At 42.2% G+C, this 14,924-nt stretch overlaps 3 protein-coding genes across 3 annotated transcripts in view; 1 reads left to right on the top strand and 2 right to left on the bottom strand.

Moving 5' to 3' along the window:
* col23a1b (collagen type XXIII alpha 1 chain b) overlaps window positions 1-2,783 on the bottom strand; it is a 126,525-nt gene extending 123,742 nt beyond the window's left edge. The window contains exons 1-2 of the mRNA XM_086312462.1: window positions 2,160-2,783; window positions 1,535-1,604 (exon numbers count right to left, since the gene is read on the bottom strand). Of these exons, the coding sequence (XP_086168588.1) occupies window positions 1,535-1,604; window positions 2,160-2,453 (364 nt within the window). The 5' untranslated portion in view covers window positions 2,454-2,783. The remainder of the gene's footprint in view (window positions 1-1,534; window positions 1,605-2,159) is intronic.
* Window positions 2,784-3,442: 659 nt separating this feature from the next.
* On the bottom strand, window positions 3,443-11,298 carry LOC147337885 (dual specificity protein kinase CLK4-like). The gene is made up of 13 exons (XM_086312475.1): window positions 11,137-11,298; window positions 9,797-9,957; window positions 7,050-7,287; window positions 6,289-6,385; window positions 5,914-5,980; window positions 5,684-5,800; window positions 5,419-5,585; window positions 5,216-5,310; window positions 4,994-5,123; window positions 4,825-4,907; window positions 4,660-4,739; window positions 4,433-4,523; window positions 3,443-4,212 (listed from the first exon to the last, which is right to left on the bottom strand). Exons 1-13 carry the CDS (start codon window positions 11,281-11,283, stop codon window positions 4,012-4,014), a joined length of 1,674 nt encoding a protein of 557 aa, XP_086168601.1. The 5' UTR covers window positions 11,284-11,298; the 3' UTR covers window positions 3,443-4,011.
* A 1,239-nt stretch (window positions 11,299-12,537) lies between these two features.
* tmem126a (transmembrane protein 126A) lies at window positions 12,538-14,916 on the top strand. Its single transcript, XM_086312509.1, has 2 exons — window positions 12,538-12,785; window positions 13,170-14,916. Exon 2 carries the CDS (start codon window positions 13,213-13,215, stop codon window positions 13,828-13,830), a length of 618 nt encoding a protein of 205 aa, XP_086168635.1. The 5' UTR covers window positions 12,538-12,785; window positions 13,170-13,212; the 3' UTR covers window positions 13,831-14,916.
* The last annotated feature ends 8 nt before the right edge of the window (window positions 14,917-14,924 follow it).

Genomic DNA, 14,924 nt, shown 5'->3' on the forward strand with positions numbered 1-14,924 from the left:
AACAAATACGCGATACTTTTCATAAAAACGTGCAAAAAGAAGAAGAAAATAAAGCATTTATTTTCTGGAAATCCCTCCTTAGAAATAAACACATTTTTATAGAGAAATGTTAACAAGTCTGTGTTGAGCAATCAAATCGCTGAGACGTGGAAAAAAATAGATGTCCACAAGCATTCTATTGCATCAAAGCTGCAATAAACAAAATAGCCTTTTGTTTCGACAAAAACAAACCACCACATCTAGAGAGGACTTTAAATAGACTCCTGAAGAGCTGTTATGGATCGTATCAGTGCCAAAACCACTCGATTACGCAGCGGTTTACGGGATTTATAGGAAAATGAGGGGCAACGTGTGACACAATAATAAGATCTAATGGAGTAAAAACACCTCGTCTGCATTTCTGTGTGTGCTGCATATCTCTTATTTAAAAGTGCTTGGAGTGGAACTGCATTCAATAAATTTATAAATAATAAACCTAAAACCTAAATTAGCAGTATTAGTATCTCCTCTAACCCAGCAGGCAGCACCAACAAGCTTTTCTCAGCAGAGCACGCTTCTGGATGGAAAGCACAAAGTGTTGAAAGCGGGCCAGAAATTCCACTTGTGAATGCTTTCACCTGTTCTTATTGTTGCACAGCTATTCACACCCAGAAACACTGAGAAAGAAAAGAACAACAACAACAAAAAGAAGAACCATGCAAGGCAGTTTCCCAAATCTGCAATAAGCACCTTGAAAACTCTACTTCTGGCTTTACCTCTTTACACAAGAAAGCAAGAAAAGAAAGTGTGTCCAAGCAGGAACTGTGGCCAGATTCCACTTGAGTTAAAAAAAAAAGAAAAACAAAAAAACAAAACTGGAATGTCATGAATGCCAACTTCAACACACTCACACATCCTGTTGCTGCTAGCCAAAAGATTTCTGTCAATAAAGAACAGTTTCCCCTTTAAAAGCTCAGCCCAAATGCTCCGTGTAAACCAGCACTGAGCAGCAGCGTACTCCAGCTGATGTTTATGCATCACTCTTGGCACGCAAGTTGCGCCAAACTGCAGTGTAATTAGAAATCAAAGAAATACCTTATATCTTTCTTTAATTCAGAGGGATACTGGGGGAGTGTGTGTGTATGTGTGTGTGTGTGTGTGTGTATCATGATGTGGATCACACCCTGTTCTCCACACCAGGAACTATCACTGGCCCTGTAATGAACACCACACGCCAAACGTGGCCAATCTTGGCACAGGACTGCTCCATCTATTAAAGTGGCATAAGGCCGAAAGGCTCAGGGATGGACATCCCAGTCCCACTGATCTGTCCCACTGATCTGCTGAGTGTTGAGCTCTGCGGGCCCTACCCCAGGCTTTAGGGGGCTGTAACCCTCCAACATGCGCACACACATACACACAGACATAGAGTCCGAGGGGGGCTGCCAAAAGCTTTTGCGAGCTCAGTCGTTAACGTTTACCTGAGAGTGGAGGGTTTTAGTGTTTTGCTTATGTGTTTTGGTAGGTGGCATTTAAGGTACAGACACACAGGTACCTGGAGGACAGGAGCACTCTTGGCCAACATCCCTCGCTGGCCGCACTTTTGGCGTCAGAGCCACCACTTTCTGCAAAGAAAGAGCAAATTCCAGTACGTTATAAATATGCATGAATGCACTCAGTTGCAAAATAGTACCGTTACACTAACTCTAACAGTTCCTTGAGAATGAGATTTCAGTTTAATTTAAATGGGAATAAATTGGGATTAAGAGAACAAAATAATGTTCTCAAGATATCTAAGTAACAGTTATGAGATCATGATCTTTCTGCTATTATATGCAGCTCCAAATGAGAAGAGTTTGCTTAATTTCTTTTCCATGTGATAACATTTTAGTTTGGTGTCTATCATCAACGGTTATGTCACCCCATAAAGCGCCGCAACCGCAAACTAATTGGCCAGCTGCATGTTGCCTTTCAATTCCTAACACTGTGCATTAACTGATTTTGGGGTGGTGGTGGGGAGGCAATTAGGGTACAACTGCCAACGATTGCCAAGTCTGCCTGCGCACACAACACATGTTCTGCGTTATTGCGCAAAGTTTGGGCACGGGGAGCAGACATCCACACGCATAGCACATGTATTTATCAACGACAATCACTGCGTATCCACAACAGACATGTACCTCTTCCACGAGCTTTCCTATTGGGGTGCTCAACTCTGACAGTAGGGTCCCATCCTCGTTTACGAACGCCCTTTTCGGGTGTTGGAAGATAGACGCCTTGTCCAACTCCATCTGCAGTCGGTTCTCCAGCTGATAGGTCTTCAAGCTCATCAGAAGACACACGGTGATGGAGCTCATCGACATCAGCAAGCACAGAGCGATGGGGAAACCTGGCACCCATCGCTGGCTCCGGGACTTGGGGGTACACTGGCACACCGGCTTACTTTCTCCGATAGAGTCGCCGACCGTATCCATGGTGCGATCCTACTTCTAAGTCCTCTTGCTGAACAGAAATGGCCAAAATACTTTGTTGTATTTGGCGTTGTTAAAATATAAACCGTATTCAGGCTCCTAGTTCGAACTTAACGCACTCACTTACACTCCGCCACAGCGCAGTGCGCTCGGGGTTCAAAGCGCTGACTGAAATTAGTCCTGGAATAAGAGGCAGCAGCGGCGCGCACCGGGTTTGCACCAGATGGGAGTAATCTGGATGCCGCAGAAGACGCGCCTCCAGACTTCCAGGACGTTTTCTGTTGAGTATCCTACATGCACGTGCAAGTGCAACTGCCCACCTAAAAGTTGCACATTCAACTAGTCGAGATGCGCCCGCCCTGAAGACCACGTGGGAGGCTTTAGATTGACAGCTGTAAATGAAACAGATTTGGCTGAAATAATTGAGATCAGTCAGGAAAATCCGGGTTGGTTCCTGTGATTTAAATAAAAATGAATATATTATAGTAGTAAACTCTTCCAAGCCAATGCAGTCCATTTTATTTAAATGAGAGCAGCAGCAGAGGATGTTCAGGAGATATGTGGGCGCTGAAGGCTTGTTTTTGTCCATCTCTAATACAAAACAGGATCATTTACAAAGGAGAAAAAGAACCTGCACAGTCTTTAGTGCTGAACCAGTTACGGTCCTTTAATCTTAGAGGACAAAATCATTGCTTTAAAAAGGCCTTTTAACTAGTTTGAGATGTAAGTTGATCCTGTAAGTCTGACAGTGATCAGGGTTAGGTCACACAGACAGGCTGAAATCCTCGAACAATCTTCACTTAATATTCCCCCCTTTTATTAGTAGGACATCGCGCTAAGACGGACACGAGGCTCTAGTTCAGCTCAAGCTGCTACAACGAGCTCTAGTAATAATGGCCTCAGACTGTTTAAAATTTTCAGTATTTTAGCTGTTTGGCGCCATCATGAGGACATAGGCAACTACTGCAACCCATGTACAAATCCAAACTCAATAGTTTGTGATCTGTTTATTGAAAATGTATTTCACAAAAATTTACATAACCATTCAGTGGGAAAAAAAAACGAAACAAAAACTACAAAACAAAAAACAAGCTTAGTACTATGTACAAGGATTTTCTGCCCCAATAGTTGTGTGTTTTATTTTATTTTTTTAAACATCAACCCTAAATAAATTACTCAAGACACTTAATGATTAAGAGATTCTCAATCTGTTCATTCACCAATGACCTATATCCCATTGCAAAGAGAGAACACTGACAAATCTGGACTTCAAAAAAAAAAAAAAAAAGTTCTTCCCGTACATGTTCAGAAAATACAATTTAAATTACATGAGCAAATAAATAGATATCAACTATGGTGGGTTCATTACATCACAAATGTCATCTATATGAATATAATTGGTTAACAAATGAGACGAAACAGTTTTCAGGGCAGGACACAGTGTAGTGGGGCAGTGGACTGATACAGTCAGTTTATCTACACCTCTCCCAGAGAGGCAGGAAGTGGAGACTGGCCTGAGACAGCCAGACTAACTGAGGTCACATGCCAGATGTCTACAGGTTCAGGAGCTGTCTTTTTTGCTGCTGTTGCTATTATTACTGCTACTGCGCCTGCTTCTGCCCCTGCTCTTGTGGTAGCATGCGAAGAAGGGGTGTCGGAGGGCTTGCTCAAGACTGAGGCGCTTAGCTGGGTCATACTCCATCATCTTCTCTATCAGGTCAAAAAGCTGCTGGTGGTCTTCGCGCTTTGACATCATGTAATGCTGATGACATAAAAAAAACAAAAACAATGACAACTGTTAATCAGTTTCTATGGGTTTGTTACTAAAGCCATTGTTTATTGCTTTACAACAACCAATATTTTCCAAGTTAAAGAGCACAATCGGGATAATTTGACAGAACCGAGAAAGTTGATTTTAACATTTTTCGATAAAAACACGTCTCCACCTCTGACTTACGGTCTTCTCCATCAGTTATTCTTACCTTGAGGGGTTTGCAGTGTTTCTTGACATATCTCCCAGCAGAGCTATGTACATCCCAATCCAGCTTGTTCCTGTGAACATATCGCCGTTTTCTGCAGAACATTTGTTTTTAAAGTCAATTCATTCCACATTGTCAATTCTGTATATAAACATGCATAATCAAAATTTATATAATTTCTAGTTCTAAGTAAGTAATTTTAACAAACAGCTTTTTCAATCAACCCTTACTTTGTTTTCTCCAGGAGGTTTGTAGGAATGGGGCCCAGGACTCGCTCCATCATAGCAAGATGCTCTTTGCTGTCATGTGTCTGAATGAGGAAACAATATGACCTGAATTAGTTCAATGGCATGCCAAATAGCAGGATTGTGTATCTGCCATGTACTGTTACCTACCTGGAAAAGAGTACTTCCTAGATAATACTCAATGAGTATGCAGCCTACACTCCAGACATCGCAGGAATGATCCCACCCTAGATCTGAAGGACACCATGTAAAATCGTTTAGTCACCACCCCAGGGGTTGTCTCAAGCTTCAGCACGGTGCTTTAAAAACAGCTACTTACCTAAAATAACTTCAGGAGCACGGTAGTGACGTGTTGACACCACAGAGGTATGATGCTCGTGGTCATATGTGGCGTTACCAAAGTCAACAATTTTCACATCTGGATTCCTCAACGTTCGTTCATCTCTTTTCTGAGAACAAAATACAACCGTAAAGCTCCCACAGCTGCTCCCACATACAATATTTCACCTTTTACCAGTACTTGATATCAACAAAACCTTACCATTTCACGATTGTACTCCATATCATATTCTGACTCTATGAAGAGAATATTCTCAGGCTTCAAGTCTGTGTGCGTCAGCTTGTTCTTATGCAGAACTGAAAGACAAGATCACATTTTAAAAAACAAAACAATTTTAACCCCGATCTTTTATGTTAACTTGCTGAGCTTTCTGCACACAAACAGAGCAAGTATTCATTACTTACATTGCACAGCTCGAATAATCTGGTAGGCCATGCGTCTGATGTGGTCAATGGGGAAAGGTTGGAAGTTGTTTTCCTTGAGGAAATCGTATGTACTGAGCCCAAGCAGCTCAAAAGCAATACAAATGTGACCGTTAAAGTCAAACCAGTCCAGCATATGAACACAAGCACTTAATGGGAAAGGAAGGAAGAGAAGATGTTAATATACACAGCATGTAGAGCTATATAAATCTTAGTATGTTGTCATCGCTGTGTGATAATAACTTACTATCGCCTATCAGTGTCGAGGGAATTCAGCTGTTTAAGGACCTCTACCTCAGACAGAGCTGCCTCTCGGTAGCGGTCTATATTTTTAATGATCTTCAGAGCCACTCGAGCCCCATCACTGAAACAAAAGGAAATACAAGACTTTATATTTAAACCTAAAAGCATACAGCAGTAAATGACCACATTACATTAACAGGAACATTTTTCCTTTTCTTTCCTGATAGTACTTACTTTGAATGATCAATGCACTCAGCGACTCTCCCAAAGGCTCCCTCTCCTAGAGTACACACAATCTCATCTACAGAAAATAAAGAGTAGAAGTTAGACACTTAGCAATGACAGTAGAAAACTGACCTTTTGGTGGTTCACTGCCTGATGTTATATTGCTCTGTTTAGCTACACTACAGTAAAAGTCTTCTTAAGACTGGCAATAAACTCAGCAGTAAATGTAACACTGACAATCAATGTCTAAACCAAAAATGTAAGTCTACTGGACGAAATATTTCAGCCTCTAAATTAATGTTTGGAAATAAAAACCAGACAACAAGAGAGTGAAAGAGACAAAGTGTGAACAACAGTAGAAAGAAAAGGTATATAATTCTATACATCTCGCTCTTAGCATGTCTCCACTGTGATAGATGAGGTGACCCTCGTCATCATCCTCAAAACTCCTGGATCTTTTCCTGCGGTGATGGCTCCTCCTCTGCACCGGAACCGCCGCAATCCGCCATCACACCAATAACCCATCAGCCAGCCAGCACCAGGCCACCACAATGCGACATCGCCATTCATTCAACCGGACCAAGGGGGGGGAGTTGTAGGGGTGGATAGATTCAGCCCGTTCAGTAACACCATCAGGCGAATGGACGGAAGGACGGAGCAGCCAAATTCAAATTCAGCCCCGTCAGAGAAATTGGGCGGCAGCCACCACATAGTGTGTGTTACAGAAGAAAAACATGGCAACAAGATTTACAGATGAGAGACTTTCTCAAAGTAGTACAGAAAAAAAAACTAAACTTGATTACAGTCTTTCTACATGTAGCTCTTTTTAACTCTTCGGATAAAGCTTTACCATTTACCATCACGTCAAATGACTGCCCACTATGATCACAGCAACAAATAATGAGTCCACTTTTCTCTTGCAAAACTACACTCACAATCCATTACTTCCCGAGTCTCCCCCCCCCCCCAAACGTTTCATTACTGGAAATCATGCTTAATAGTAAGGAGTAGGACACACGCACAGATACAGAAAGACAAAGAAATGGGTGTTAAGCATTGGCTAAACACCAGTGGTAATGATCCTTTCATCTTGGTGGTATAGATAGGAAGGGGCGGGGGTAGAGAGGAGAAGGAGGTTCCCGTACCGAAGAGGACATGTGGCGAGAGTGGCTCCGCCGGCGCCTTCTATCGCGGTGCCTACGGCTACGGCTGCTTCGCCTGCTGCGATTGCTACGTGCAGAGGACTTGCTGTAGTGGTGCCAATCGCGGTCTCTCTCCTTGCAGTTGCTTTCATGGCTGTCCTCGTCACAGGCCATGTCCCAGCTATGGTCCCTTTCTCGAGAGTCCAGTCTCTGGTTCAGATTACGGGTCTCTAGGTAGTGCCTGCAGTCAAACAAACGAGAACACAAACAGATGAAAAGCACGCATAAGGGCTCAGGTAAGAACAGTCCAGCTCCTTGTTTGTGATCAAGCTCTAAACTGAAGACTGGATGTGAGAGTGCTAATGATACGCTTATCGCCTGACACTCTATCCAGGAGCCTTTTATGTAACATTTGGAATTAGCAACCTACTGGTTTACAGCCACCAAACACCCCACATCCTGTTCAATAAGGGGTTCAACTAAAGAAAACAAATTTATTTATAGATTCAACAGAAATACCCCATTTGCAAGTTGGCAAAGCAACATGTAACACCACACTTCTGGGCATTTTTTTAACATTTATACAGCTTTTCATTGGCAGCCCAAGGCATGTCCTCTTAATAAAGCATTCACCTTGACAGAGAGCCACATTGGCAGAGTTCAAGTGCAAAACATTGATAGTTGATGGTGCGAAATATAATCTGCGATTCCACACCTGTGCATCTTGGAAGCTGGTAGTCAACACCTTCATGGTACCATTTGAGCCAATAGAAAATTGAGTGTTAGGAAAATTCCATTTATTCCTTGCATAATTGTTTACTTGCATATACACTACCTTACTCGCCATTTCCTCAATAAGGCTGAAAGTTTCCAGTAACTTGGCGCAAACTCCCACCTAGCATGTGATTTTAGCACCTAAGTATCTAAAAAAGACCAAGAAACCTTTAGAGCCTTAGCACCCTGGTGGTGTCAAGTGTCTTCCAAATGAAGTCTGCCTCTCTACAGAATTAAAATTAGAGTAGATCTGGAAAACATCTAATGTAACCTTATGAATCCTCAAGCATACTCACAAAAAGCTGGGAACAGCAAAACAAGTCTCCAACCCACTTTACTTTGAGTTTTGTGTTATTGAAAGGAAAAAAAAGAAAAAGAAAAGAATACTGACAGTTTAACGTGCACATTTAGAGTGTCACACACTGTCCATGAAGGTTGAAACGCAGTAAACATGACCTTGGTGGACACAACCTTGGTGAACACATTAAGTAAATGAACATTGAGTTTAAGGTTTACATAAGTGCTCATTATCCATTTGTATTATGGAGTATGCCTGTACAAGACAAAGGACCCAGTGTGTTCCAACAAGCTGAACAAGCAGGGCAAAGTAAATAAACCTGTCTGTAACAAGTCACCTTCAAGTACTCCACCCACAGTCAACACCAACTCCCATGCTCATCAAAACAAGAGCTTACAGGGCTTCTAACGCAATATGCCAAACCATTACTTCCAGCTCTAGATTGAAGCAGACACCATTGCAGGCTTTCATTCAAATTGGCTCAAGTTTGATTAACGTAAGCTGTAAAAAAAATAAAATGAAAAAAATCCTGTGTACAATACATTCAGTATGCATGCAGCTCAGCACCTACTCCTCTCTACCAGCAATTACAGAGACAGTGAAGACTTACAGCATTACAAAAATGTATTTGTCCGTTATGAAAAAATAAACCAATATAGATTAATACCAATTTATGGGCCTTTAGGAGTTTCTACACATAAGCATGATTTGTCCACATACTGCCAAGTAGTCCTGGTATTTAGAGCCATTTGATAAAAGAGTGAATTTATATATCATATTGGTGGAAGGAGAAAACCTCTGATGGACACCCTTTTATTTGGAAATGCAGGAAAAACCTTTAATGGTTTGTAAATATACTGCATCAGCCACATTGAGCAGGCCATTATTGGTTACTTGCCCCATATCGTGTTTTTGTGCTTCTCTAAGCGGCACAAATTGACTCATTAAGTACTGGTTGAAGGTACATTCATTTTTATTTTTTAAATTACAGTTTATTTGCACAGTTAACAGTTTTTCCCCAGTGTAACACTGTAACAACTAGCATTTTTTGTGCCAAGGTATGTACTGGTATTTTTGGCATTCCTGCTGATCGAGCTTCAAGGTTCAGGAGCTGTATATTTGGTTCTATGTTCAATTTGTTTTTTAAAGACCACTGAATGTTTTAAAGATATCAAAAATTTGCTATCAACTGTTGCAATCATGCAATGCCAGATTATACAAACAGCCTTTCCACAAAACATAACTTCTGCCACTAGAGGTCTCTCAAAACAATAACATCCAGTCTGATGACCTTCTGCAGGGGATTATTTTGTCTTTACAAGTCTTTCCAACATGAACTTTGTTCACAAGTGAAGTAATGTATTACGGGTTTTACTCATATTGGGTGTCTGACCCAACTAAACCTATCATACCAAACATTAGCTACACCTTTTGTTGCTAATATTTGACACAATTGACAGGTAAACCAATTTAAATGCAGTTATGCAGAATAACAGTATCAGTTTCACTGGGTTTAATGATTGTTTGAAATATGTGGGATACTAGTAAATGAAAAAAACAACACTATTGGACCTCCAAGACATGTTATAGTCAAACAGTTCCACATTAAGCTGACATAAACCCTAAACACAAGCTCAGAATTTGAATAGGTATCCTATAAATGCTGACAGATATTTACCCCTCGTAGGTCTTGTGGTGTCGGTGAGTTCTTCGAGATTTGTTTTCTCTTTCGCTGCTGTGTGAATCTTGCCTCTTTCGCTTACGACACTCCATCCTCTCTTCCCAGCTGTACTCATCGAGCCAGATGCCAGGGGAGCGCATTCGCTTTGAGTGGCGCATCTGGAAGACATGATGGGTAGATAATTTTAAAAAAGGAAAACAAAACATGTCAATTGGGTAGAACTAAAGTCTACTGAAACTTCAGAAAGTGTTAAATCTGATTATTTATCATCTAGTGAACTGCATCCTACTGAGGTCATGGTCACATGACCTCAGCTACAGGATAAACAGCTTCCTAGAAAGAGCCCTTATCCTACTGGCAGAGATCCAATACCCTGCATTACACGTGAATGAAGAAATTTAAATTGTAGCTGAAATGCAAGCACTAATGACTAAGCAAATAATGCTGAAATCATTAACATAGATTTAACATTTTAGAACCTTAATAGGAATTTCATTTATAGAAAATTATTTGAATATGTTCTGAATTCAGCTTACAGTTATTAAACTTTTTTGTTCTGCTCATGTAACACCCTACCCACAACAACAGCCACATTAGCAATCTGATCATAGGACACGAGGCTTTGTGACTATTATAGCCACATTTTACGCAAGCTGTTCGGGGTAAAAGACAAAACAGGTAAATGGACAATAAGAAAACTAAATTTAGCCTAGTTTAAGATATCAAATATTTCATAATATGTTATGTTTGCTAGGTAAAGACGCATTAATACAACTGCAAAGCCCCAACAAACAAGTTATGAGGCCTAACGTGGACGTATGGTCGACGTTTTGACCCGGTAACCGCAAAGGGCCTTTAAGGGCTCCATGTTGTCCATCTACCACCTGCGCTTCTCCGCTTGTATTTGCACAAACTGTAAGAACTTTCAGTCAAACACAATCTGAAGCTTTTGCTTATTGCTTGTGTAAAACTGCTTAGCAGTGTAGGGATAAAGCACACGGTAGCTGTTAGCTGCAGTTAGCTTGTTATGTACACGTCGAGTACTTAAACCACCGCGAATGGTACTTTAGCAGGCTAATTTCATTGAAACAAACATTACATGATTATCTGATCGTACTTAAGAATGACTAACATTGTAGAAAGCAGCGCATCATATTCTGTTCAGCCAGTTATAACATTTCCGAGGAGGTGGAAGGTAATAATCAGACACGCAACTACCATGTTAGCAAGGCGTCGACTCTTGAAGCTCATGAGCAAACGCCAGCAGTAAAGACGCCCAATGACTGAAAAAACCGGACCAAATTAGTAATTTTCAGAGACAGGGGAATTCGTCTTACCTTTATTTCACAGTTACAAGTTAGAAAGCCGATACTTTTGCGGCTGTGTGGAAATATACGAACAAAGAAAGCGGAAAAACGGACCGTCCAGCCGTCTTCAAAAATGGCGACCTTCCGTAGAATCCGATGGAACTTTCTAAAACACATTCCATGACGCAATGCACAATAACGACGCCTATCGCAATGTTTTCTGGGACTTGTTGTTCTACGCTGAGTCTTTCAGACGGCCCTCAGACTTTATTCTATTTTATTTTATCTTATGTTTAAGTAAGATGTTTAAGTATATGGACTATATTGTGCCTGCGCCTTATGATGGCTTACCTACTTTATACACTTTATACATATTTCTTTTCTCTTACAGATTTGACTTATCTCTACAACTAAGCTGACCACTCATTATGTTTGTGGGTTGTTTTTTTTTCTTGGTTTGTGTGTTTTGTTTTTTCTGTGTCTGTGTGGGGGTGTGGGCTCTGAAACTCTCCACATCTCTCTTGTACACTCAGGAACTGTTATCTTGTATTCGTATTATTAGATTGGACCCTTTCTTTTTTCTTTTTGTACACCCACTGGTACTAATATAATTATGAGGTGGGAGTGTATGTTTCATATTGTTTTATGTTCTTCAAAAAGAAAAAGGCATATTGTTCAATTTGTCTTTTGTAAAAATGGATGCAGAAACTTTAATAAAAATATCTGAGGAAAAAAAGAAAGCGGAAAAACGGACCGTACAGCCGTCTTCAAAAATGGCGACCTTCCGTAGAATCCGATGGAACTTTCTAAAACACATTCCATGACGCAATGCACAATAACGACGCCTATCGCAATGCCTTCTGGGACTTGTTGTTCTACGCTGAGTCTTTCAGACGGCCCACAACGAATTAGTTTTCCTGAACTAAACAAAACATTTTTTATGATCAGAGGCCAGAGGCCCCAGAGTACGAGGACCCGAGGAGGACCACTAAAAGGGGGGGAACCGTGCCACCCTCCTGGGAAGAGCTGAGTAGAGCCCCAAACGAGAGGTCACCCCGCAGCTACAGAGCAGAGGCCAGAGGGGGTTGCATTGGCGTGCCCGCGGGCTCCGCGCCCAGCCCCAGTCCACCACACTGGACCACCAACACACCAACGTCTGAGGGCATCAGCCACCGGCAGGGAGTGTGGTGAGGGGAGATAGGCCTCTGTACTTTGGAGGGCCTGAGATGTACCCAGAGAGGTTGAGTCTAAGACCCAACCTGACATATAGACACAGATGAACAGGCGCACGCGGACACAAACGTGCATTCCCACCCCATATACACAACCAAATACTCGGCACTCACCCAACGTGTAGACAGACACAAATAGACACTGCACAGACAGTCACACTCCCCAAACATGTGTGGGTGGGTGTGGTAGAGCGGGAATAGGGAGGCAGCTGAGGATGGGGAGGGAAGAAAGGGAGGGGCAAGCGGCCCCTCCCTGGGGCCAGCTCCCCCGCTGACCCCAGTAGGCACCCCCACACTCTGGAACCCACCAGGGCAAGGGGGCCCAGGCCCATCCGGACCGGGGCCCGCAGCAGCAGCACCGCCCAGCCCCACAGAGTCCGGGGCAGCCCACCCGACTCCACCCCAGAGAAAACTGCACCCACCCCATCATCCAATCCAATGCTGAACGTAAGTATTACCACTCCGTTTTATTATTGTTTTTGTGCTTTTTCAAACATAATAAATAGATCCTCTTCGCTCCTCTCCGCACTCTGAGTGGAAATGAGCAGTATTACTGTTGTGTGTGTTATGGGAAAATACTTTCCCCATATGACAGGAATATTCTGGGACAGGGTTCTGGGACAAAAACATCCGAGTGAAAACACTGAACGTGATCGTTTATATGTGAAATCCAAGCTCATTGTTTTGTCCTAGGCTCAACCCTGCCTGGCAGGTTGCGTTCAGGGCACAAATACTCACATCGGCGCTTTGAATTGTGGGTAAGACATGTCTGCGCCCTGTCTTGTTTCTTGAAAGCACCTTGCTTACAGTGAACATCTGAATTATCCAAAGGTTTTCTGGCTGTAAACCGGCTTGATTCCAACACGCTGTGAACATGTCGGAAAATCCTCAGAAGAAGAGCACCTCTGGAAATGGGCTGACAAAAGCGGTGATTGCTGAAATGCTGTTGCAGAACTTCGAGAGGTTGCCTGACATTGATCAGAAAGTCTTCAGCTACGGACCCTTGTATCTGGGGGGAAACGCCGGACTTGCGGGACTCATATCCAACAGCTTGTATCGCAGAGCTCTGAACGTCAGACAGGCGCCCATCACCTCCAGCCTGCCCATGGCCGTGCTGCCCTTCCTGACAACATGCGCCCTGTACAGCGCAACCGTGTCCAACCCGCTCCTGTCCGGTGACCTCAACTGTCCCATGTGCTCCATAATACGAGGTGCAGTTGTTGGTGTGATCGGTGGTGGGGTGTACCCCATCCTCCTGGCGTTACCTATGAATATTGGCCTTGCTTCTAGGTACAGTACAGCTCCGATGCCAGAGAAGGGCAATATGATCCGCTACTGTGTGGAGATCTCCAGACCGGTCTTGAGGAGGATGAGGGCAGTTTTAGTCCTCCAAGCCTTCTTCGGCACCTACCTGGGATCCAGGCACTATGAGACATATACCAAACTGGCCGCGATAACATTTGGCCCAGGTGGAGAAGAACTCAAAGACTAAATGCACTGAACTATAAATAAACACATTCATTTGCAATGATCTTGATCACTGTTTTACATGGTATATCCCAATGCCTGAGATTGTCATCGTGGAAATAAATGTATTTGACGTATCTGTTCTGAAATCTTTTCTGGTTCGCCAAGAATAGATAAATTGTTATGTTTGCACTACCCAATATATGTTCTTTAAAATTAGAGCTGAACCAGTTGAGTAGCTATTTAATTACTTAATTACGTGTGCAGATTTTCTATATGTCTCTCTTATTACACTTGAAAACATTTAGCTTTGTACGGCTCTGAGATGTTCTAATGATTCTACATTTAAACCACAAGACTAGTGGTGATCTGATAAACTCTGGTGGCACCATTTCTGGTTTACTACATTCTGGGCTTTCTATATTAGGTTCTATAAACCAGTGAATCAATGACGTAGTAGCGTATCTGTCTCACAACCCACCACAAAAAACAGGTTATTGCCTGTAACATGACAAATGTGACCTTGACCTAGAGTACAGTTTGGCTGAAGACTGATCGTGTGTAAATTTTATTAAATTGTGACCAATAGTGTAGAAGCATTGCTTGTGAGTCGTGGACAGACGGTTGCCTTGTCATGGCATAAGAATGGCACAAGTTCATCAATCCACTGACAAGAATGGCTAAAAATAAGTTTGCATATTAGCAGATACTTGTTAATCTATGACAGGCCATTATCAGCTTAGCGATGTATTATTCATGCTCACTTTCCTATTTTTAGTGGGTAGATACTGCTGTAATTTTAAGTTTCATTTGAGGGTGAAATCTTGTAGGACATTTAGATTCTCAAGGCATTTAAGGTGCTTATTATAAACCAGAGCTAACTTTAATGGAGGCACAAACCTTGAGCTGTGGAGCAAACATAATCACAGATAAACATCAACTGCAAACAGACACCAGACCAAGCATGGTTTAGTTTTATTAAAGGCTTTAAAGGAACATGTCACAAATTTTGCAGTTACAGCCAAGAAGACTGAATGTGTTCCACCCATTTAACGGCACACTGCGATGCATGTGCAAGCAAAAATAAAATAAAATAAAAATGCAAAACTGGAGCAGACA

Source organism: Aulonocara sp. 'chitande type north' Nkhata Bay, linkage group LG2 (genome assembly GCF_057382095.1).
Source record: "Aulonocara sp. 'chitande type north' Nkhata Bay isolate Kocher_YH1m ecotype deep benthic linkage group LG2, A_spYH_male_GT1.1, whole genome shotgun sequence".
Classification (NCBI taxonomy): Eukaryota; Metazoa; Chordata; class Actinopteri; order Cichliformes; family Cichlidae; genus Aulonocara; species Aulonocara sp. 'chitande type north' Nkhata Bay.